The 22,223-nt window shown below is 39.6% G+C and overlaps 1 protein-coding gene across 1 annotated transcript in view; it reads left to right on the forward strand.

The window, feature by feature from the left end:
- VTI1B (vesicle transport through interaction with t-SNAREs 1B) overlaps window positions 1–22,223 on the forward strand; it is a 31,027-nt gene that overhangs the window by 2,397 nt on the left and 6,407 nt on the right. The window contains exon 2 of the mRNA XM_041758261.1: window positions 20,352–20,410. Within this exon, the coding sequence (XP_041614195.1) occupies window positions 20,352–20,410 (59 nt within the window). The remainder of the gene's footprint in view (window positions 1–20,351; window positions 20,411–22,223) is intronic.

Here is a 22,223-nt window from a genome sequence, read left to right on the forward strand (position 1 = left end):
CTGTCTGGACCCTGAGGAGTTTCAAGAGTTCTTGCCTTAAATGGGACTAAATTTACAACAAAGTTTGTGATTGGTCCTAGATAGTTTTGAGACCATAAAGAAAAGGCTTACTTACGTGTTGGGAGAGGGAAGCTTTGCAGAAAGGAGAACTGAGTATAAGGGTTTGAATGGAAGTTTGCAAGACAGAGGGAAAATGGAAAAATGGAATAACAGAATAGAAAATTGAATACTCAGAACCATGACTGAAGTTTTAGGGTATGTATGGGAGAATAATAGATGAGTAAAGTGAGACACAGCCAGATTTTGATGGGACCTGTGTATCTCCTTAAGACATTTGAGCTTCTTACAAAGTACTTAATAAAAAGTACTCAACTAAAAGTTGTATTCATCTGTGAAATATATATATATATATATATTTTGAGATTTTATTTATTTATTCATGAAAGACACACACAGAGAGAGAGGCAGAGACACAGGCAGAGGGAGAAGCAGGCTCCATGCAGGGAGCCCAACATGGGACTCGATCCCGGGTCTCCAGGATCACACCCTGGGCTGAAGGCAGACGCTAAACCGCTGAGCCACCCTCAGGGATTCCCTATCTGCGAAATATTTATTGAGTACCTATTCAGCATTCCCTGAGCTAGGCACAGAAATACAGTAGTCAAAGACACAGTCTTTGAGAAACTTCTCCCTGCAAGATGGGGATAAATCATAGTAATTATTTCATAAGGGTTTTTTGAGGATTAAATTAGTTAATATATGTAAAGCCCTTAGAATACTGTCTGACAAGAGCCATTAGCCATTATCACTATTGTTTGGGAAATTGGATATTTTATTTAAATAAAACGTAAGAATACCAGCTCTGTATGAGCTATTTATCTTGCTCTACTTTTGCTTTTTTTCCTAGAGCACTTATCTTCTAACATACTAGACACTTTATGTATTTCTGATGTTTATAGTATATTATTTGTCCTTTCACTAGAACAGTGGTTTTCAAAGTGTAGTCCCTGAACCACTAGCATCAGCATCATATGGGAACTCTTTAGAAATGCAAATTATTGAACCCCACCCAAGGCTTACTGAATTATTAACTGTTTTAACAGTCTTTTTTCACATCCATACAGGGAGGTACACCTGAGTGGCTCGGTTGGGCTCCTGTCTTCCAGCTCAGGGTGTGATCCTAGTCCTGGGATCGAGTCCCACATTAGGTTCCCTGCGGGGAGCCTGCTTCTCCCTCTGCCTGTTTCTCTGCCTCTCTCTCTGTGTCTCTCACTAATAAATAAAATCTAAAAAAAAAAAAAAAAAAGAGTTGCACACTTAACATCCATCCAGGGGATTTCTGATTCGTGTCAAGTTTGAAAGCAACTGAGCAAAAAATAAGCTCTGTGTTTTCTCCACATCTTTGTTAACACTTGTTATTTCTTGTTTTTTGATAATAGCCATTCTCTAACACGTATGAGGTAATATCTCATTGTGATTTGATTTGCATTTTCCTGATGATTATGATGGTGAGCACCTTTTCTCATACTGTTGGCCGTCTGTATGTCTTCTTTAGAAGAATATCTGTACAGATCTTCCACCCATTTTTTAATCAGGTTGTTTGTGGGTTTTTTGCTCTTGAGTTATAGGAGTTGTTTATATAATTTGGATATTAATCCATTATCAGATATGTGATTTGGAAATATTTTCTTCCATTTGGTAAATTGCCTTTTTATTTTGTTGGTGTTTTCCTCTGCTCTGCAAAAGCTTTTTAGTTTGATATAGTCCCACTTGTTTATTTTTGCTTTTATTACCTTTTGATGTCAAATCCAAAAAATCACCAAGACTGATGTCTTTTTCTAGGAGTTCTATGGTTTCAGGTGTTAACAGCCAAGTCTTTGGTCCATTTTAAGTTAATTTTTGTATATGATGAAAGATAGTGGTTCATTTCCATTCTTTTGCATTTTTCTGTAAAGTTTTCCCAAAACCATTTATTGAAGAAATTGTCTTTTCTTGTCAGGTAATAGAAATATATATATATATTTGGTCTCTGTCCCTGGTTCCTGGCACAGATCTCCTAAAAATCCTTGTAATTTCTGGAGTAATAAAAACACTAGGATTGGAACGCTTGGGTGGCTCAGCATTTGGGCGTCTGCCTTTGGCTCTGGGTGGGTCTGCTTTTGGCTCCGAGAATCAAGAATCGAGTCCTACATCAGGCTCCCTACATGGAGCCTGCTTCTCCCTCTGCCTGTGTCTCTGCGTCCCCCCGCCCCCGCCGTCTCTCATGAATAGATAAATAAAATCTAGAGAGAGGCAGAGACATAGGTAGAGGGAGAAGCAGGCTCCATGCACTGGGAGCCTGACGTGGGATTCGATCCCGGGTCTCCAGGATCGCGCCCTGGGCCAAAGGCAGGCGCCAAACCGCTGCGCCACCCAGGGATCCCGATAAATAAAATCTTAAAAAAAAAAGGGGGGATCCCTGGGTGGCTCAGGGGTTTAGCACCTGCCTTTGGCCCAGGGTGTGATCCTGGACTCCTCAGGATCGAGTCCCACATCAGGCTGTCTGCATGGAGCCTGCCTGCTTCTCCCTCTGCCTGTATCTCTCTCTCTCTCTCTCTCTCTCTGTCTCTCATAAATAAATAAAATCTTAAAAAAAAAAAAAAAAGAACACTAGGAGCATCTTTTGTTCTAATGAGGTGACTCTGGATGGGGACTGATCACCAGAAAGACCAACCTGTGATTAGAAGCTTGGATTTTCAGCCCTACCCATTGTCTTCCAGAGAAGGAATAGGAGCTGAAAATGGAGTTACTAATTTTTTTTTAAGATTTTATTTATTCATGAGAGACACAGACAGGCAGACGCAGGCCCCATGCAGGGAGCCCGATGTGGGACTTGATCCTGGGACTCAACCACTGAGCTGAAGACAGACACTCAACTGCTGAGCCACCCAGGCATTCCTGGAGTTACTAATTGATCATGCCTGTGTGAGGAAGTCTTCATAAAATCCCAGTAGTGTATGGGGTTCAGAGAACTTCCAAATGGGTGAACATATCCGTACCTGGAGGGTGATGCACCCCAACTCCACAGGAATTGAAGCTCCTGCACTCAGGACCCTCTCAGACATGGCACTGTGTACCTCTTTATCTGGTTGTTCATCTGTATTCTTTATCATAACCCCTAATAAGTTGGTAAATGTAAGTAAGCGTTTCCCTGAATTCTGTGAGCTTATCTAACAAGTTAATTGAACCTGAGGAGAAGGTCATGAGAACCTTCAATTTGTAGCCAAATTGGACAGAAGTTGTGGGTTACCTGGGGACCGGACCTACACTTAACGATTGACATTTAAAGTGTATGTTTGGGGGGGGGGGCAATCTGTAAGACTGAGCCCTTAACCTGGAATCTGATGGTATCTCCATGTAGATGGTGTCAGAATTGAGTTGATCTGTGGATACCCAGCTGGTGTTGCAGAGAATTGTTTGGTGTGAAGAAAAACCATACATTTGGTGACCAGAAATAAAGTGTTCTGTATGAGTAGTAAAGGAGACACAGGAGAAACACATAGGAAGAAAGACTGGGTTCTTCTCTATGTAAGAGAGAGAGGCATAGGAGAGGGAAAGACTGGGTTTTCCTGAGATAGTTCCCCATTATATTCTTGATTTCTTTATTGTAAGTTAATTGACCATGTATATGTATGTTTATTTCTGGGCTCTGTATTCTGTTCCATTGATTTTTGCATCTGTTTTTATGCCTGTACCATACTGTTTTGATTACTATAGCTTTGTAATATCAGGAAGCATGATGTTTACAGCTTTATTCTAATTGGAGTCTTTTGTAGTTCCATTGATTGATTGTTCTATTTCTGTGACAAATACTATTGGAATTTTGATAGGGATTGCAGAGTCTATAGATTGCTTTGGGTAGTATGGACCTTTTAATAGTACTAATTTTTCCAATCTATTAGAATGGAATATCTTTCCACCTATTTATGTCTTCAGTTTCTTTCATCAATGTCTTGGAGTTTTCAGTGTACATGTCTTTTATTCTTTTTGTTGCAATTTTATTTTATTTTTTTTTTATTTTTATTTTTTTGTTGTTGCAATTTTAAATGGCATTGTTTTCTTAATTTTTCCTTCTGATAGTTTATTGTATATAAAAATGCAGTCAATTTTTGTATATTGATTTTTGTATCCTGCAATTTTACTGAATTTGTTTACTAAATCTAACAATTTTTTTGGTGGAGTCCTTAGGGTTTTCTGTGTATAGTATACCATCTGCAAATAATGACAGTATTTACGACTTCCTTTCCAATTTAGATGCCTTTCATTTCTTTTTCTTGCTAATTGCTTGGCTAGGACTTCAATACTATGTTGAATAAAAACGATGAGAATGGGCATTCTTGTTTGTGATCATAGAGGAAAATCTTTGAGCTTTTCACCAATGAGTATGTTAGCTGTGGGCTTGTCACATATGGCCTTTATTTTGTTGAAGTATGTTCCTTCTGTATCCAGTTTGTTGAGATTTTATATCATAAATGGATGTTGAATTTTGTCAAATGCTTTTTCTGCATTTATTGAGCTGATCACACAATTTTTACCTTTCATTTTGTTAATGAGATGTACCATCTTGATTTATGGATACTGAACCATCCTTGCATCCCTGGAGTAAATCCCCCTTGATCATGATGTATGATCCCTTAATGTATCATTGAATTTGATGTGATGATACTTTTTTAAAAAAAATTTATTTATTTATTCATGAGACACACACAGAGAGGCAGAGACATAGGCAGAGGAAGAAGCAGGCTCCCCATAGGGAGCCTGATGTGGAACTTGATCACTTGACCCCAGGATCACAACCTGAGCCACAGACGCTCAACCACTGAGTCACCCAGGCATCCCCTGATAATACTTTTGTTGAGGATTTTTGCATCTTTCTTCATCAGGGATATTGGCCTTTAGTTTTTGTGGTATCCTTTGTTGTTGTTGTTTTTAAAGATTTTATTTATTCATGAGAGACAGAGAGAGAGAGAGAGAGAGAGAGGCAGAGACACAGGCAGAGGGAGAAGCAGGCCCCACGCAGGGAACCTGTGGGACTCGATCCTGGGACTCCGGGATCACGCCCTGGGCTGAAGGCAGGCACCAAACCGCTGAGCCACCCAGGGATCCCCTGTTTTTGTGGTATCCTTGTTTGGTTTTGATATTGCCATAATGCTGGCCTCATAAAAGTTTGAAAGTGTTCCCTTTTCTATCCTAAGCTCTGTCTTTTGTCTGTTTTGTTTATTATGTGTTCTGAGCACCTAGAACAGTGCCTCTTACATACTAGGTGTTCCATAAATATATTTTGAATGATTGTGTAAGTACTGTGAATTGTTGGGGAGAAACTATTAATAATCTGATTGGGTGCTGAAACTGAGTATAATTGTATTTTTACTCTACAATGTTTCCTGCATTTTCGTCACTTAAAAAAAATTTTTTTTAAAGATTTTATTTATTTATTTATAGAGAGAGAGAGAGAGATTGAGGCAGAGACACAGGCAGAGGGAGAAGCAGGCTCCATGCAGGGAGCCTGACGTGGGATTCGATCCAGGGTCTCCAGGATCATGCCTTGGGCTGCAGGCGGTGCTAAACCGCTGTGCCACGGGGCTGCCCCTAAAATTTCTTTTAAAATATTTATTTATTTATTTTAGGTAATGTGCATGCAGGGGGAGGGGCAGAGAAAGTCTTACACAGACTCTGCTGGCACACAGCCCAAGGTGGGGCTTGATCTCACAACGCCAAAGATCACCACCTGAGCTAAAACTGAGAATCGGTCACCCAACTGACTGTGCCACCTAAGTTCCCCTTCATCACCTTTAAAATGAGTGTCTATACCTAGTAAAACAAAAGATAGGGTAACAGACAAAATGTGTCCCTTTTTAGGAGGTTTGTATGGCAGTAATAGTCTGTTAAATATGTGATTAATTATTAATCCATTTAATATTATATTAAGCACATACAGTCATAATTTCCAGTTTTAGTTTTAGAGCATCTGAAGAGGTCTCTCCAGATACCTCAGAATGCTGTAAATTATTATCTAAATAATATGGTAAGTGCCTATCATGTTCTAGTTTTGGTTTTGTAGTACCTGAAGGCAGCTGGAAAACGTATTAATGAGTGTTGTAAAATTATTGAAAAATTTCCATTTTAATTCACTCAAATTTCAGTGTGTGTCTATGGAACCCCTTTATTTTGGGAACCAGAAAAAAATCACTATGGATAATCATATGCACCAATTACCATTGACTGAAGAATTTTAATTTCTCTAACACTCCTCACATTTTTTTTGTGAATTTTGTTTATGCCCTAGTTCTCATCCACCTAAGGATTTACTTTTAAAAACAATGGTAGTGGGCAGCCTGGGTGGCTCAGCGGTTTAGCGCCGCCTTCACCCCAGGGCATGATCCTGGAAACCTGGGATCGAGTCCCACATTGGACTCCCTGCATGGAGCCTGCTTCTCCCTCTGCCTGTGTCTCTGCCTCTCTCTCTCTCTCTCTCTGTGTGTCTCTCATGAATAAATAAATAAAATCTTAAAAAGAAAAAAAACCAATGGTAGTTACTGTTTTTGAAAATCTTACTATGCCTAACATTTACTAAGTGCTTATTATGTATATTATCTCTCTTAACCTTTTCAGACAACCCTACAAGGTCAGTACTGTTCTGTTCTTTTCTTTTCTTTTCTTTTCTTTTTCTTTTCTCTTTTCTCTTTTCTTTTCTTTCTTTTTTATAGGGGACGCCTAGTTGGCTCAGTGGTTGAGTACCTGCCTTGGGCTCAGGGCGTGATCCTGGAGTCCCAGTATAGAGTCCCAGTATAGAGTCCCAGGATTGAGTCCCATATTGGGCTCCCTGCAGGGAGCCTGCTTCTCTCTCTGCCTGTGTCTCTGCTTCTCTCTCTGTGTCTCTCATGAATAAATAAATAAAAATCCGTTAAAAAAATTCTTTTTTATAGATAAGGAAACAGGCTTAGAGAGATCTGATGCAAGCATTATCTTGTTTTATGGCTCTTCACTTTATTGTACTTTATTTTATTGTGCCTCTCAAATATTGCATCTTTTTTTTTTTTTTTTACAAGTTGAAGGTTTGTGGCAACCCTATGTTGAGCAGATTTATTAGCAACATTTTCCAACAGCATTTGGTCACTTCGTGTCTCTTCACATTCCCAATACCTCAAATGTAAATTAGGCCAAGTAATAACCTTACATTGGCCTCTTAATGTTCAGATGAAAAGAAGCGGTGCATATCTCACTTTAAATCAAAAGCTTGAAAAAAAAAAACAAAAAAAAAAACAAAAAAAAAAAATCAAAAGCTTGAAATGATCAAGCTTAGTGGGGAAGGCATACTGAAAGCTGAGATAGGCCAAAACCTAGGCTTCTTGACCAAAGATTAGGCAAGTTGTGATGCAAAGGGAAAAACTTTGAAGGAAATTAAAATTGCTGCTCCAGTGAACACACAAATGACAAGCAAGCAAACAGCTTTATTGCTGATATGGAGAAAGTTTTAGTGGTCTGAAAAGATCACACGAGCCACAACCTTATCTTAAGCCAAAGACTAATTTGGAGCAAGGCCCTAACTTCAGTTCTTTGAAGGCTGAAACTGGTGAGGAAGCTGCAGAAGAAGTCTGAAAGTATCAGGGGTTGTTTGATGAGCCTTAAGGAAAGAAGCTGTCTACATAACATCAGACTGCGAGGTGAAGCCCCAAGTGCTGATATAAAAGCTACAGCAAGTTATCCAGAAGATCCAGCTAAGATAATTAATGAAGGAAGCTGCACTAAACAACAGGTTTTCAGTGTAGATGAGATAGCCATCTAGGATTTTCATGGCTAGAGAAAAGTCAGTACCTGGCTTCAGAGTCTCAAAGGACAGGCTGATTCCCTTGTTAGGGATTAATGCAGATGGTGACTTTTAGTTGAAGCCATAGATAATGATTCCTCTGATGGATCTGAGCATCGTAAAATGAAAACCATCACGAAAGGATTCACCATTCTCAATGCCATTAAGAACATTCATGATTCAAAGGAAGAGGTAAAAATATCAACTTTAATGGGAGTTTTGAAGAAGTTGATTTTGATCTTCATGGATGACTTTCAAAGGTTTGAGACTTCATGGAGGATGTAACTGCAGATGTGGTAGAAATGGCAAGAGAACTGGAATTAGAAGTGGAGCCGGGAGATGGGACTGAGTTACTGCAATCTCATGATAAAACTTTAACTGATGAGAGGCTGCTGCTTATGGATTGGCAAAGAAAGTGGTTTCTTGAGATGACATCTACTCCTGGTGAAGATGCCATGAAGATTGTTGAAATGACAGCAAAGGGAAGCACCTGGGTTGCTCAGTTGGTTAAGCGTCTGCCTTCCACTGGGGTCATGATCCTAGGATCCTGAGATAGAGCCCCAAGTCAGCCTCCTTGCTCAGTGGGGAGCCTGCTTCTCTCTTTTCCTCTGCCCCCCCACCCCACTCATGCACTCTGTTTCTCAAAGTCTTTTAAAAAATGACAGCAAAGAATTTAAAATATTGGGGATCCCTGGGTGGCGCAGCGGTTTGGCGCCTGCCTTTGGCCCAGGGTGCGATCCTGGAGACTCGGGGTCGAATCCCACGTCGGGCTCCCAGTGCATGGAGTCCCACTTCCTGCAGGGAGCCTTTGACTACCTCTGCCTATGTCTTTGCCTCTCTCTCTGTGTCTCTCATGAACAAATAAATAAAATCCCCCCCCCCCCAAAAAAGAAATTGTTTGTGAAAGGAAAAGCCCGTTGATGTAGCAAACTTCATTTCTATCTTTTTTTTTTTTTTCCATTTTTATCTTGTTTTAAGAAATTGCCACAGGGTACCTGAGTGGCTCAGTGGTTGAGCATCTACCTTTGGCTCAGGTCGTGATCCCGAGGTCCTGGGATCGAGTCCTGCATTAGGCTCCCCACAGGGAGCCTGCTTCTCCCTCTACCTGTGTCAATGAAACTTCAGATGATAGAATTTCTCAGCTGTAAAGTATTTTCACAATTAAGGTATTAATCTTTAAGGCACATTTTTTAGACATAATGCTACCACATACTTAAAAGACTACAGTAGAGCTTTTTTTTTTTTTTAATTTTTTATTTATTTATGATAGTCACAGAGAGAGAGAGAGATTGGCAGAGACACAGGCAGAGGGAGAAGCAGGCTCCATGCACCAGGAGCCCGACGTGGGATTTGATCCCAGGTCTCCAGGATCGCACCCTGGGCCAAAGGCGGGTGCCAAACTGCTGCGCCACCCAGGGATCCCTACGGTAGAGCTTAAACATAACTTTTATATGCATAGAGAAACCAAAAACTAATTTGACTTGCTTTATTGTGTTACTCACTGTGGTAGTCTGGAACCAAACCCACAGTTTCTTCAGGGTATGCCTGTGCTTTTACAAAACTCCTTTTTTTTTTTTTTTTAAGATTTATTTATTTATTCATGAGAAACAGACAGAGATATAGACATATAGGCAGATATAGAGATATAGGCAGAGGGAGAAGCAGGCTCCTCACAGGGAGCCTGATGTGGGACTTGATCCCAGATCTCGGGATCACACCCTGAGCCAAAGGCAGATGCTCAACCGCTGAGCCACCCAGGCGGCCCAAAACTCCTGTATAGTATGAGATCAGTGGTGTACAAATAGAGGATGTAGGTCTTAGAAGTGCCACAGTGGGGCACCAAAAGCAAATTAAACCGCCTGATCCTGGTGAAACTGAAGTTATTTCAGCTCTAATGGGTCAAGGTTAGTCATTCTTGGGTTGGTAAATCAAACCACCCATAAGGAAGAGAGGCTGCCCCTTAGTTGAACATTAAGGTAGGTTTTCTCTAGCTATTTCAAAGCTGACTTTTTCATGGTGCTGCCATCCAACCAGTTTATAACCAGTTAGTGTCAGAGTGAGTCATTTACATGTGACTGGTTTGAGAAGGCATATGGAATGGGGGATAGTGTTTGAAATAGCTCACTCTTGTTTTTGGTGCCCATTCCACTCAGTGTGCAGTTCTGCAGTTTTGTAGTTAACTGTGGTGTTAACTATAACTCCCTAAAAAATGAAAAAGTCTAACAGGTTTTACCTGTTGCTGAAGGCTGTTTATTCCCTGGGAGCACAAAAATACTCCTCAATGCTATAATGTACAGCAGCCTTGGATTGGAAATCAGGAGACTTGCATTCTAGAATTAGTGTCACCATTTGCTCCTCCTATGACCTTGGGGAAGGCAGTTTCTCCAGGCTCTAGTTTCCTCAACTGTAAAATGAGAAGGTTAGATTAGATGACCTCTGAGATCCATTTCCACTCTAACATTTATTGCTTTCACAATTCTGAGACTAAAGTATAAAGAAGCGCATCCTGGTACTTCCAGTTGGATAGATAGAGTTCAACCTCTTTTGAACCTTGAATTGTCGTCTATCTTCCTGGCTTAATCATCAGAAGGGAGAATTTCAGAGGCTTTTTTTTTTTTTTAAACTTTAGGATTCCATAAAGTATCTCATAATGTGGTGAAATTCTTAAAATTATTTTCAAAGGGAGCATATTTCTTTTAAAAGTATATGAACTGTATAGCACTCCTAAGAGAATGTCTTATAAAATTAGAGAATGGGGCAGCCCCGGTGGCGCAGCGGTTTAGTGCCGCCTGCAGCCTGAGGTGTGATCCTGGAAACCTGGGATCGAGTCCCACATCGGGCTTCCTGCAGGGAGCCTGCTTCTCCCTCTGCCTGTGTCTCTGCCTCTCTCTTCGCTCTCTCTGAATGAATAAATAAATAAATCTTAAAAAAAAAATAAAGCTTTAAAAAAATAAAATAAAATAAAATTAGAGAATGGAGTATCCCAGATTCCAAATGACAATCATGGAGAGAAGTTAGTGAAAGGATCAAAATCCTGTGAGCTACCTCTTTGCCCTTCTACTCTTATCTGTGTACCCACTTTCTAGAGTTGGCCTCTTAAAAATGCAGATTTTCCTATCTCTTACAAAGGAAGAATAAAGAAGGAAGCTTTTTGACTAACTGTTGTAGATAAATCAGAGCTAAAAAGGGAATGCACTTATATGTAGAATAATTCTTCTTCCTGTCTGCCATGGATCAGAAGTGTGTTTGAGTTTGAAGATGTGCCTATTCAGAGGAGTGGTGACACTCAGCAGCAGCTTATTACAGAGTAATATGATACTTCTCCATGGAGGTAGCCATTCTTGATTGCAGATACAATTTCACTGCTGGTGGCTGAAAGTACTACTCAGAGATAATGACAGCTGCTTTTGTGCTTACTTCAGTTACATCATGAATGGTCAAGATGCAGACCATTTGCCATGGCTGAACTTTCTCCTATTTAAAACAACAACAAACCCTTGGTTTTGTGAGCAGTGTAGTGAAAAATAGCTCATTGGGAGTGTCTTGTGTATATTAAGGGAATGTCACATAACAATGAAGGAAGTATAGTTAAAGGTGCATTGTCGTTTGCAGGCAGTAGTAACATCTAAGGAACACTACTATGTTTAGAGTTCTAGAAGCTATGAAACTTAGAAAAAGTAGGGGCACCTGGGTGGCTCAGTTGGTTAAGCATCCACCTTCAGGTCAGGTCATAATCCCAGGGTCCTGGGATCAAGCCCCATGTCGGGCTCCCTGCTCAGCAGAGTCTGTTTCTCCCTCCTCCCCCTGCAGCTTCCCCTGCTTGTGTATTCTTGTGCTCGCTCTCTCTCTCTCAAATAAAATTTTTTTAAAAGATTTTATTTATTCATGAGAGACACAGAGAGAAAGAGGCAGAAACATAGACAGGGGGAAGCAGGCTCCATGCAAGGAGCCTGAAGTGGGACTCCATCCCAGAATTCTGGGATCATGCCCTGAGTTGAAGGCGGATGCTCAGCCGCTGAGCCACCCAAGCATCCTTCTCTCAAATAAATTTTTTTAAAAAAGTAAATTTTCCTGTTCTGGAGAAGCTTGATCTCCAGCTGCAAATATAGAATATATAGATGCGGAATGGTTTATGATCACTTAAAAAGCATCAGACAGCTGACATCATAGACACTGTTGTGATTAACAAAATGTAAATCCATATATAAAGCACTATAGTGGTGTTACATCTTATATGGGATTGGGTTTGAATGCTTAAAATGAAAACCAAGGTAAAGAAAATTAGCCAAGAAAATCTCAGGACAGCATATTGAATACCCATGTGCCATCCCTTCATAAGCCCAACTCAGCTGTTTTCTTTGGCATTGAATAAAATTGCTCTTTTTTTTTTTTTTCAGTTGATGAGGTGCTGACTTTTATTTAGGAGTCACAATGAATGAGAAATAATGCAGCTTTAAAAACCACGTCTGTATATACATGCCATGATATGGATGAATTATGCTAAGTGAAATAAGGACATTATGCTTATCGAGGACATTATACTAAGTGAAATAAGCCAGACACAAAAGACAAATATGTTATTCCTCTTCTAGGAGATGCTAGACTAATGAAACTCATAGAAACAGAGAGTAAAATGGTGGTTATCAGAGTCTGGGGGAATAGGAAGTGGGGAATTAAGTGTTGATTTGGTATGGAGTTTCAGTTTGGGGTGGTGAAAAGGTTCTGGAGGTGGGGTAGAGTGATGTTTGCACAGCAGTGTGAATGTACTTACAGCTCCTTAGCCATATACTTAAAAGTTGACAAAATGGTAAATTTTGTTAAATAAATATTACCAAAAAAAAAAAAAAGACTATCCCCAGATTGTAAAAGTAATTCCAGGGCAGCCCGGGTGGCTCAGCGGTTTGGCGCCACCTTCCGTCCAGGTCCTGATCCTGGATACCAGGGATCAGGTCCCACGTCGGGCTCCCTGCATGGAGCCTGCTTCTCCCTCTGCCTCTGTCTCTGCCTCTCTCTCTCTCTGTGTCTCTCATGAATGAATAAAATCTTAAAAAAGTAATTCTAAAAGGTAAACTCAAACAGTGTAAGCAGTGGTAATCTTTTGGTCATAAGTAGATTACATGTAGAGTTTCAGGGAGAATATCCATTTGGACACATTTTTAGAAATCAAACTCATATGTAGGGCTAATTTTTGCTTGTTACATATGAAGGAATGACCTGCCTCCTGTTTTATAGCTAAGGAAGGAGGTCAGGTCCCAAAGTGATGAAGAATTATTTATCCAAGCTTACATGTTTGAGTTAACACCAAGGAAAAGTCCCTTTCTCACCAGCTGTTCCCTTTTTACACAGATATTTACCAGGTGGTATCAATGCCAGTACTTCATCATTTTTGCCATGTCTGAGTACCATTTTTACTGTTACTTGTTTTCTTTAAATAAACATTTCTTATAAAATACATTTACTTAATATATAAAGTTATTTTTTAAAAGATTTTATTTATCTGAGAAACAGAAAGTGAGAGCTCGAAGGGATGGGAAGGGACAGAGGAAGAGGGAGAAGCAGACTCTCCACTGAGCAGGGAGGCTTGATCCAGGACCCCAGGATCACGAGCTGAGCTGAAGGCAGACGCTTAACCGACTGAGCCACCCAGGCACCCCCATAAAGTTATTTTATTTTTTTTAAAGATTATTTATTTATTTATGAGAGATAGAGACAGACAGACGAGGGAGAAGCGAGGGAGAAGCAGGCTCCATGCAGTGAGCCCAATGTGGGACTGGATCCCGGGTCTCCAGGATCATGCCTTGGGCTGAGGTCTCCAGGATCGTGCCTTGGGCTGAAGGCGGCACTAAACCACTGAGCCACCTGGGCTGCCCTCATAAAGTTATTTTAAAAGGAAATTTTATATAACCACTTTAAGTGGAAAATCTTTTTTTAGTTTGAAGTATTTGAGCATTTATGTAATTTTCAATTCTTCAGATATTGCTACTTAGCTTAATTTTTAAAAAATTATTTTTATTTTGGCTTTTTTTTTTTTAAGATTTTATTTATTTATTCATGAGAGACACAGAAAGAGGAGAGAGGCAGAGACACAGGCAGAGGGAGAAGCAGGATCCATGCAGGGAGCCCGATGTGGGACTCAATCCCGGGTCTCCAGGACCACGCTCTGGGCTGAAGGTCGTGCTAAACTGCTGAGCCACCCAGGCTGCCCTATTTTGGCTTTTTTATGTACAGTTAACTTACAATGTTGTATCAGTTTCAGGTATGCAATATAATGATTCCACGATTCTATATATTATTCAGTGCTTATCAAGAGAAGTGTGCTTCTTGGGCAGCCCTGGTGGCGCAGCGGTTTAGCGCCGCCTGCAGCCCGGGGTTTGATCCTGGGGATCCTGTATCGAGTCCCACATCAGGCTCCCTGCATGGAGCCTGCTTCTCCCTCTGCCTGTGCCTCTGCCTCTCTCTCTCTCTGTGTCTCTATGAATAAATAAATAAAATCATTTTAAAAAAAAAGTGTGCTTCTTAAACCCCTTTATCTCACCCATTCTCCCATCTATCTCCTCTCTAGCAGCTGTCAGTTCTTTGTATTTTAAGATTCTGTTTTTTTGTCTCTTTAATTTTGTTCATTTGTTTCTTAAATTCTAAAATATGAGTACAGTATTTGTCTTTCATTTTTTGACTTATTTCACTTAATAATATACCCTCTCAATCCATCTGTGTTGTCACAAATGGTAAGGTCTCATTCTTTTTCTTTTTTTATGGATGAATAATACCGTTTTATATTTACATACACACACACACCACATCTTAATCTGTTTATAGGTGGACACTTGGGTTGCTTCCATATCTTGGTTATTGTAAAAAATATTGCAGTAAACATAGGGGTGCATTATATCTTTTCAAATTAGTATTTTTGTTTTCTTTGGGTAAATACCCACTAGTGGAATTACTGGATCATATGGTGATTCTATTTTTAATTTTTTGAGGAACCTCTATACTGCGTCAGCTTGCATTCCCACCAACAGTGCATGAGGGTTCCTTTTTCTCCACATTCTCACCAACACTTGTCATTTCTTGTGTTTTTGATTTTAGCCATTCTGACAGATATAAAGTGACATCTCATTGTGGTTTTGATTTGCATTTCCCTGATGATTAGTGATGTTGAGCATCTTTTTATGTGTCTGTTGGCCATCTGTAGGTCTTCTTTGGAAAAAAATGCTTATTCAGGTCCCCTGCCCATTAATTGGATTATTTGGCTTTTTGGTGTTTAATTTTCTAAGTTCTTTATAAAGTGGGTATTAACCCCTTACTAAAGATATCATTTGCAAATCTCTTCTCTCATCAGTAGATTGCCTTTTTGTTTTGTTACTATATAAAGGCTTTTTCTTTTACTTTACTGTATAAAGGCTTTTTCTTTTGCTGTAGTCCCAATGATTTCATTTTGCTTTTGTTTCTCTTGCCTGAGGAAATGTATCTAGAAAAATGTTTCTATGACTGATGTAAAAGAAATTGCTGCTTGTGTTTTCTTCTAGGAGTTTCATGGTTTCAGGTCTCACATTTAGGCTCTTAATTCATTAAATAAGGGGTCCAATTTCACACATAGCTGTCTAGTTTTCCCAGCTCCATTTGTTGAAGAGATTGTTTTTTTCCCCATTATATATTCTTGCCTCCTTGTTGTAGATTAATTGATCATATAAGCCTGGGTTTATTTCAGGCCTCTCTATACTGTTCCATTGATTTCTGTCTCTATTTTTGTGCCAGTACCATCCTATTTAATTACTAGCTTTGTAGTTGATCTTAAAATCGGGGATTGTGATACCTACAGCTTTGTTGTTCTTTCTCAAGATTGCTTTGGCTATTCAGGGTCTTTTGTGGTTCCACACAGATTTTAGTATTATTCTAGTTCTGTGAAAAATGCTCTTGGTATTTTGATAGGGATTGCATTAAATCTGTAGATTGTTTTAGTAGTATGGATATTTTAACAATATTCTTTCAATCCATGAGTACGGAATATCTTTCCATTTGTTTATGTCATTCAGTTTCTTTTATCAGTGTTTAATAGTTGTCAGAATATAGGTCCTTCAGCTTGTTAAGTTTATTCCTAGGTATTTTATTATTTTTGGTGTGATTGTAAATGGGATTTTTTAAAAAGATGTTTTATTTATTTATTCATGAGACAGACAGAGGCAGAGACACAGGCAGAGAGAGAAGCAGGCTCCATGCAGGGAGCCCGACGTGGGAGTCAATCCTGGGTCTCCAGGATCAGGCCTCGGGTTGAAGGCGGCGCTAAACCGCTGAGCTACCTGGGCTGCCCGGGATTTTTTTTCTTTATTTTTCTTTTTGCTACTTCCTTATTAGTGTACAGAAATGCAACAAATTTCTGTATATTAATTTTGTATCTTATGACTTTACTGAATTCATTTATTTTGGTAGTTTTTTGGTGGAGTCGTTAGGGTTTTCTGTACATAGAATCGTGTCATATGCAAACAGAATGTATTACTTCTTCCCTCCCAGTTTGAATGCCTTTTATTTCATTTTGTCTGATTGTTGCAATGAAGACTTTCAGTACTATGTTGAATAAAAGTGGTGAGAGTGACGTCTTTTTTTTTGTTTCCAGTCTTAGAGGAAAAGCTCCCGGTTTTTCACCATTGAGTACAATATTAACTGTGGGTTTTTTATATATGGCCTTTATTATGGTGGTGAGGTATTTTCTCTCTAAACCTACTTTGTTGAGAGTTTTTATCATGAACAGATGTTGCACTTTGTCAAATGCTTTTTCTGCATCTACCAAGGTGATCATGTGGGTTTTTATCCTTTCTCTTATGGATGTAATATATAACGTTGATTTATTTGCAAATACTGAACCATCCTTGAATCCCCGGAATAAATCCCACTTGATTATGGTGAATGACTTTTTTAATATGTTGTTGAATTTGGTTTGCTAGTACTTTGTTGAGGATGTTTACATTTATGTTCATCAGGGATATTAGCCTATAGTTTTCTTTTTGTGGTGTCTTTATCTGGTTTTGATATCAGGATAGTGCTGGGTTAGAATGAATTTAGAAGTTTTCCCTCCTTTTCTTTTTTTTTTTTTTTTTTTTTTTGAATGGTTTATTAGGTAGTTAGGTTAAATTCACCTGTGAAGCTCTCTGGTCCGGGACTTCTGTTTGTTGATTACTGAGTCAGTTTCTTTGCTGTTAATCAGTCTGTTCAAATTTTCTATTTTGTCCTGTTTCAGTTTTGGTAATTTATATGTTTCTAGGAATTTATCCCCATCTAGATTTTCCGGTTTGTTGGTATATAGTTTTTCATAATTCCCATAATTGTATTTCCATGGTGTTGGTTATTTCTCCTCTTCTCATTTATGATCTAGTCCTTTCTCTTTTTTTTTCTTAAGTCTGACTAGAGGTTTATCAGTTTTATTGGTTTTTGTTTCTATATCATTTATTTCTGCTCTAATCTTAATTATTCCTTCCTTCTGCTGGTTTTAGGTATTGTTTATTCTTTTCCTAGCTCCTTTGGGTGTAAGGCACTCTGTTGTTTTGGGGTTTTGTTTTGGTTTCACCTCTTTAAATAATATTTTTATTATTTCCTTCCTTCTACTGGCTTTGGGCTTTTGTTCTTTCCTTGGCTCCTTTAGGTGTCATGTTAGGTTATTTCTTTGAGAGTTTTCTTGTTTCTTGAGGTAGGCCTATATAGCTATAAACTTCTCTCTCAGAGAAGTTTTTGCTGCATCCCCAAAATTTTGGACAATTGTATTTCATTGGTCTCCATGTATTTTTAATAACGGTATATAGTCAACATACAGTGTTATATTAGTTTCAGGTATACAATGTAGTGATTCAGCAATTCTGTGTTACTCAGTGCTCATCATGATTATTGTACTCTTCATCCCCTTCACCTGTTTTACCCAGCCCCTCTCTTTCCTCTCCACTGGAAACAACCAGTTTGTTCTCTGTATTTAAGCATCTTTTTTTTTCCCTCCACTTGTTTTTGTTTCTTAAATTCCACATGAGTGAATCATACTATTATGGTATTAGTTTTTCTCCAACTTATTTCACTTAGCATTATACCCTCTAGATCCATCCATATTGTTGCAAATGGTAAGATTTCATTCTTTTTTATTGCTGAGTAATATTCCTCTGTGTGTATATGTGAGAGAGAGAGAGAGAGAGAGAGAGAATCTTATCCATTCATCTGGGATGGACACGTGGTTGCTTCCATATGTCTAGCTAGTGTAAATAATGCTGCAGTAAACATAGGGGTGCATATATCTTTTTGAATTAGTGTTTCTGGCATGCCTGGGTGGCTCAGCAGTTGAGCGTCTACCTTTGGCTCAGGGTGTGATCCTGGAGTCCCGGGATCGGGTCTCACGTCGGGCTCCCTGCATGGAGCCTGCTTCTCCTCTGCCTGTGTCTCTGCCTCTTTCTCACTCTGTGTCTCTCATGAATAAATGAATAACGTATTTTTAAAAAAAGAATTAGTGTTTCTGTTTTGTTTGGGCAAATAGTAGTGGATTTACTGGATTGTAGGGGAGTTCTATTTAAAAAATTTTGAAGAACCTCCATACTGTTTTCCACAGTGACCACCAGTTTGCATTCCTACCAACAGTGAATGAGGGTCCCTTTTTCTCCACATCCTTACCAGCACTCGTGTCTCCATGTGTTTTTTTTTTTAATTTTTTTTTTAATTTTTAATTTATTTATGATAGTCACAGAGAGAGAGAGAGGCAGAGACACAGGCAGAGGGAGAAGCGGGCTCCACGCACCGGGAGCCCGATGTGGGATTCGATCCCGGGTCTCCAGGATCGCGCCCGGGGCCAAAGGCAGGCGCCAAACCGCTGCGCCACCCAGGGATCCCTCCATGTGTTTTTTGATGTCCTCTTTGATTTCTTGGTTGACCCATTCATTGTTTAGTAGTGTATTATTTAGTCTCCATATATTTGTGTTCTTTCCAATTTCTGCGATTGATTTCTAGTATGCATGACATAATTTTAACTTAATGAGATTTGCTTTGTGTCCTAGTAAGGGATCTGTGCACTTTAAAGGAATGTGTATTGCACTCTTCTTGGATGGAATGATACATATATATATATATATATATATATATATATATATATATATATATAGTTTTTTTTTAAGGTTTTCTTTATTCATGAGAGACAGAGAGGCAGAGAGAGAAGCAGGCCTCCTACAGGGAGCCCAACGTGGGACTTGATCCCAGGACCCTGGATCATGCCCTGAGCTGAAGGCAGACGCTCAACTGCTGAGCCGTCTAGGTGTCCCTGGAATGATATATATATATATGTGTGTGTGTGTGTGTGTGCATGTGTGTGTGTGTTCAATGGAAAATCTTTCAAACCTATCTAAATGATCAAAAAAAAATGTAGTGAAGGCAAAACAATGCTATTTTAGTTAAATGTTACTGCTTGGCAGCTGAAGCCTATTTTATTTTTGTTAAAAGAAGAAATTAATAATTTTTAGGCATTCAAGATACCAGCACCAAAGTGACAAGATGCAAAGGATTGAAGCAGAATTGAAAGGGGAATGACTTTCTCACTGTGTGAGTCATTGGTATTTACATCATTTTACATATCACCACCAGTGGGTATGGCCAAGAAATATGTACCCATACCCTGCACTCCCTGCAAGTAGAGTAGGTGAGTTTTGAATTTGTTTTGCAGAAGAAAAGCAGTGGTAGGGTTAATATAGAGAAGTGTTTTTCAGTGGAGATAAAGGTGGAGACAAGATTTCAGAGAATCAGTATTGTTAAACCTTGTTGATGAAGGTGCACCTAATCCCTCTAGGGGAAAATTGGTTGACAGTGGTTAATTAATTAATTAATTTATTTTTAAGATTTATTCATGAGAGACAGAGAAAGAGAGGCAGAGACACAGGCAGAGCGAGAAGCAGGCCCCATGCAGGGAGCCAGACGTGGGACTTGATCCCGGGACTCCAGGATCACCCCTAGGCTGAAGGCAGGCGCTAAACTGCTGAGCCACCCCGGGATCCCCAATAGTGATTAATTTAGACCTGTAATGTTTCTTAGTAGGATAATATTGACCTTTGGGGCCAGATAATTGTCAGCACGAGTGTCCCAAGCATGGATATTTTTGTTACTTGGGCACTAAAATGCCATTCATAATACCCACCCTCTTCCCTCCCCCATTATTGTGATAACAAGTTCCCATACATTTCTAAATGTTTTTTTAGGGGTGCCTGGATGGCTCAGTAGGTTATGCATCAACTCTTGATTTTGGCTCAGGTCATGATCTCAGGATTGTGAGATGCAGCCCCTCCCTCTCCTGTCCCCTCCCCTATGCCAGCTTACCTGTGCACTTGCTCTCTCTCTCAAAAAATAAGTAAAAAATTTTAAAAAGTAATTTTTAGAGATAATTAAGTACTACTAATCCCATCGGGAGGGTTGGGCAATGTATTCTAAGCAGAGGGAATGATCTCTACAAATATATGAAAACAGGACTGAGCATTTGAAACTTCTCTATCTTTTCCAGAAGAGAAGAAGAAGCTGATCAGAGATTTTGACGAAAAGCAACAGGAAGCAAATGAAACGGTGAGGAGGAGGAGCATGTCCTTACTTAAACCTGGAGTTAGTCATTTCCAAAAGTAATGCTTATTGATCACAGATTAACTGTTCCTGTCTTTGATCTTGGTTTTGATTATTTTTTATTAAATGAGGCCAATTGATGGGGTGAGTGGTAAAGGGGGTTTGACAAACACAAATGGATAAAGCTTGGATACTCTCTTAAAATGAGTCTTTGATATAATACATTCCTGATATGAGTAGTAAGGGCATTCTCAAACCTTTACCTGGGTGATCTTTTCTTTTATTTTACTTTATTTAAAAAAATTTTTTTTTAATTTTTATTTATTTATGATAGTCACACACACACACAGAGAGAGGCAGAGACATAGGCAGAGGGAGAAGCAGGCTCCATGCACCGGGAGCCCGACGTGGGATTCGATCCCGGGTCTCCAGGATCGCGCCCTGGGCCAAAGACAGGTGCTAAACTGCTGCGCCACCCAGGGATCCCTATTTTAAATTTTTTTTATAAAATTTATTCATGAGAGACAGAGAGAGAGAGAGAGAGGCAGAGACAGGCAGAGGGAGAAGCAGGCTCCATGTAGGGAGCCCAATGTGGGACCCGATCCCGGGAATGCAGGATCACACCCTGGGCCAAAGGCAGGGGCCAAACCACTGAGGGAATCTCCCTGGGTGGTCTTTTAAAATTTCATTAGGGGCACATAGGTGGCTCATTCGGTTAAGAGTCAGACTCTTGGTTTTGGCCAGCATCATGATCTCGTGGGTCATGGGATTGGGCTGCATCGGGCTCTGCACTCATTGGGGAGTCTGCTTAAAGATTCTTTCCATCTGCCTACCCCCCATTTCTCTTGCACGCATGCACACACACACACTCTCTAAAATGAATAAATAAATCATGTTTAAAAATAAAATTTGGGGCATCTGGGTGGCTTAGTTAAGCATCTGCTTTGGCTCTGGTCATGATCTCAGGGTCCTGGGATCGATCCCCAGTGGGCTTGTGCTGGGTATGGAGCCTGCCTAGGATTCTCTCTTCCTCCTTCTGCCCCTCGCCTGCATTCTTTCTATCTCAATAATAAAAAACTGGCCATTAAGATCAATTTTTCTTCTTTGTTAAACTTAGTATAAAAAAAAATGTATCTCAGAAGTGCTTGTAGCCACATTCCCTTATGTTTTAAAAGAGATTAGCGAAATTAACCAATCCCAACTCTGGTCATCCTAGGCAGATGAAAATAATTTATGGCCTCTTGGGAACATGTCTGGGTGTTACATTTTACTTACCCAATAAAATGGAAATCTGATTGGGACCCTGGATTATCTAGGACATGGAGACAAACTATTGATTTTCAGAAGAAAGAGGAAGGGGAATAACCCTGATGCCAGACCCTTACCATTTTTAGTACAGTAGACCTCAAAGTGCTTCATGATAGCACTTGAACCATAACAAACTAAAAATTTGGTATACTGAAAAGGATATTTGAAGATTTGTGTAATCTTGAGCAGATTTCTTCAATTTTTATATATGAATTAGAAGTAGTATTTCCTACCTTATGGAGGATAGGAAAGATTAAGTTATTAAATAATGTATAAGATGTTTAATAAGAAATAAAGTACTTGTTAGTTTTTTCACTCATTTATCACATACTTTCTGAATGCCTGTTCTATATGGACTAGGCACTGCGAGGCACTCAGAGAAAGGAGGTGAACATGAAATGCCTGGGTGGCTCAATGGTTGAGCATCTGCCTTTGGCTCAGGTCGTGATCCTGGGGTCCTGGTCTCAAGTCCCACATCAGGCTCCCTGCAGGAAGCCTGCTTCTCCTTCTG

The sequence above is a fragment of the Vulpes lagopus genome, chromosome 6, assembly GCF_018345385.1.
Source record: "Vulpes lagopus strain Blue_001 chromosome 6, ASM1834538v1, whole genome shotgun sequence".
Lineage (NCBI taxonomy): Eukaryota > Metazoa > Chordata > Mammalia > Carnivora > Canidae > Vulpes > Vulpes lagopus.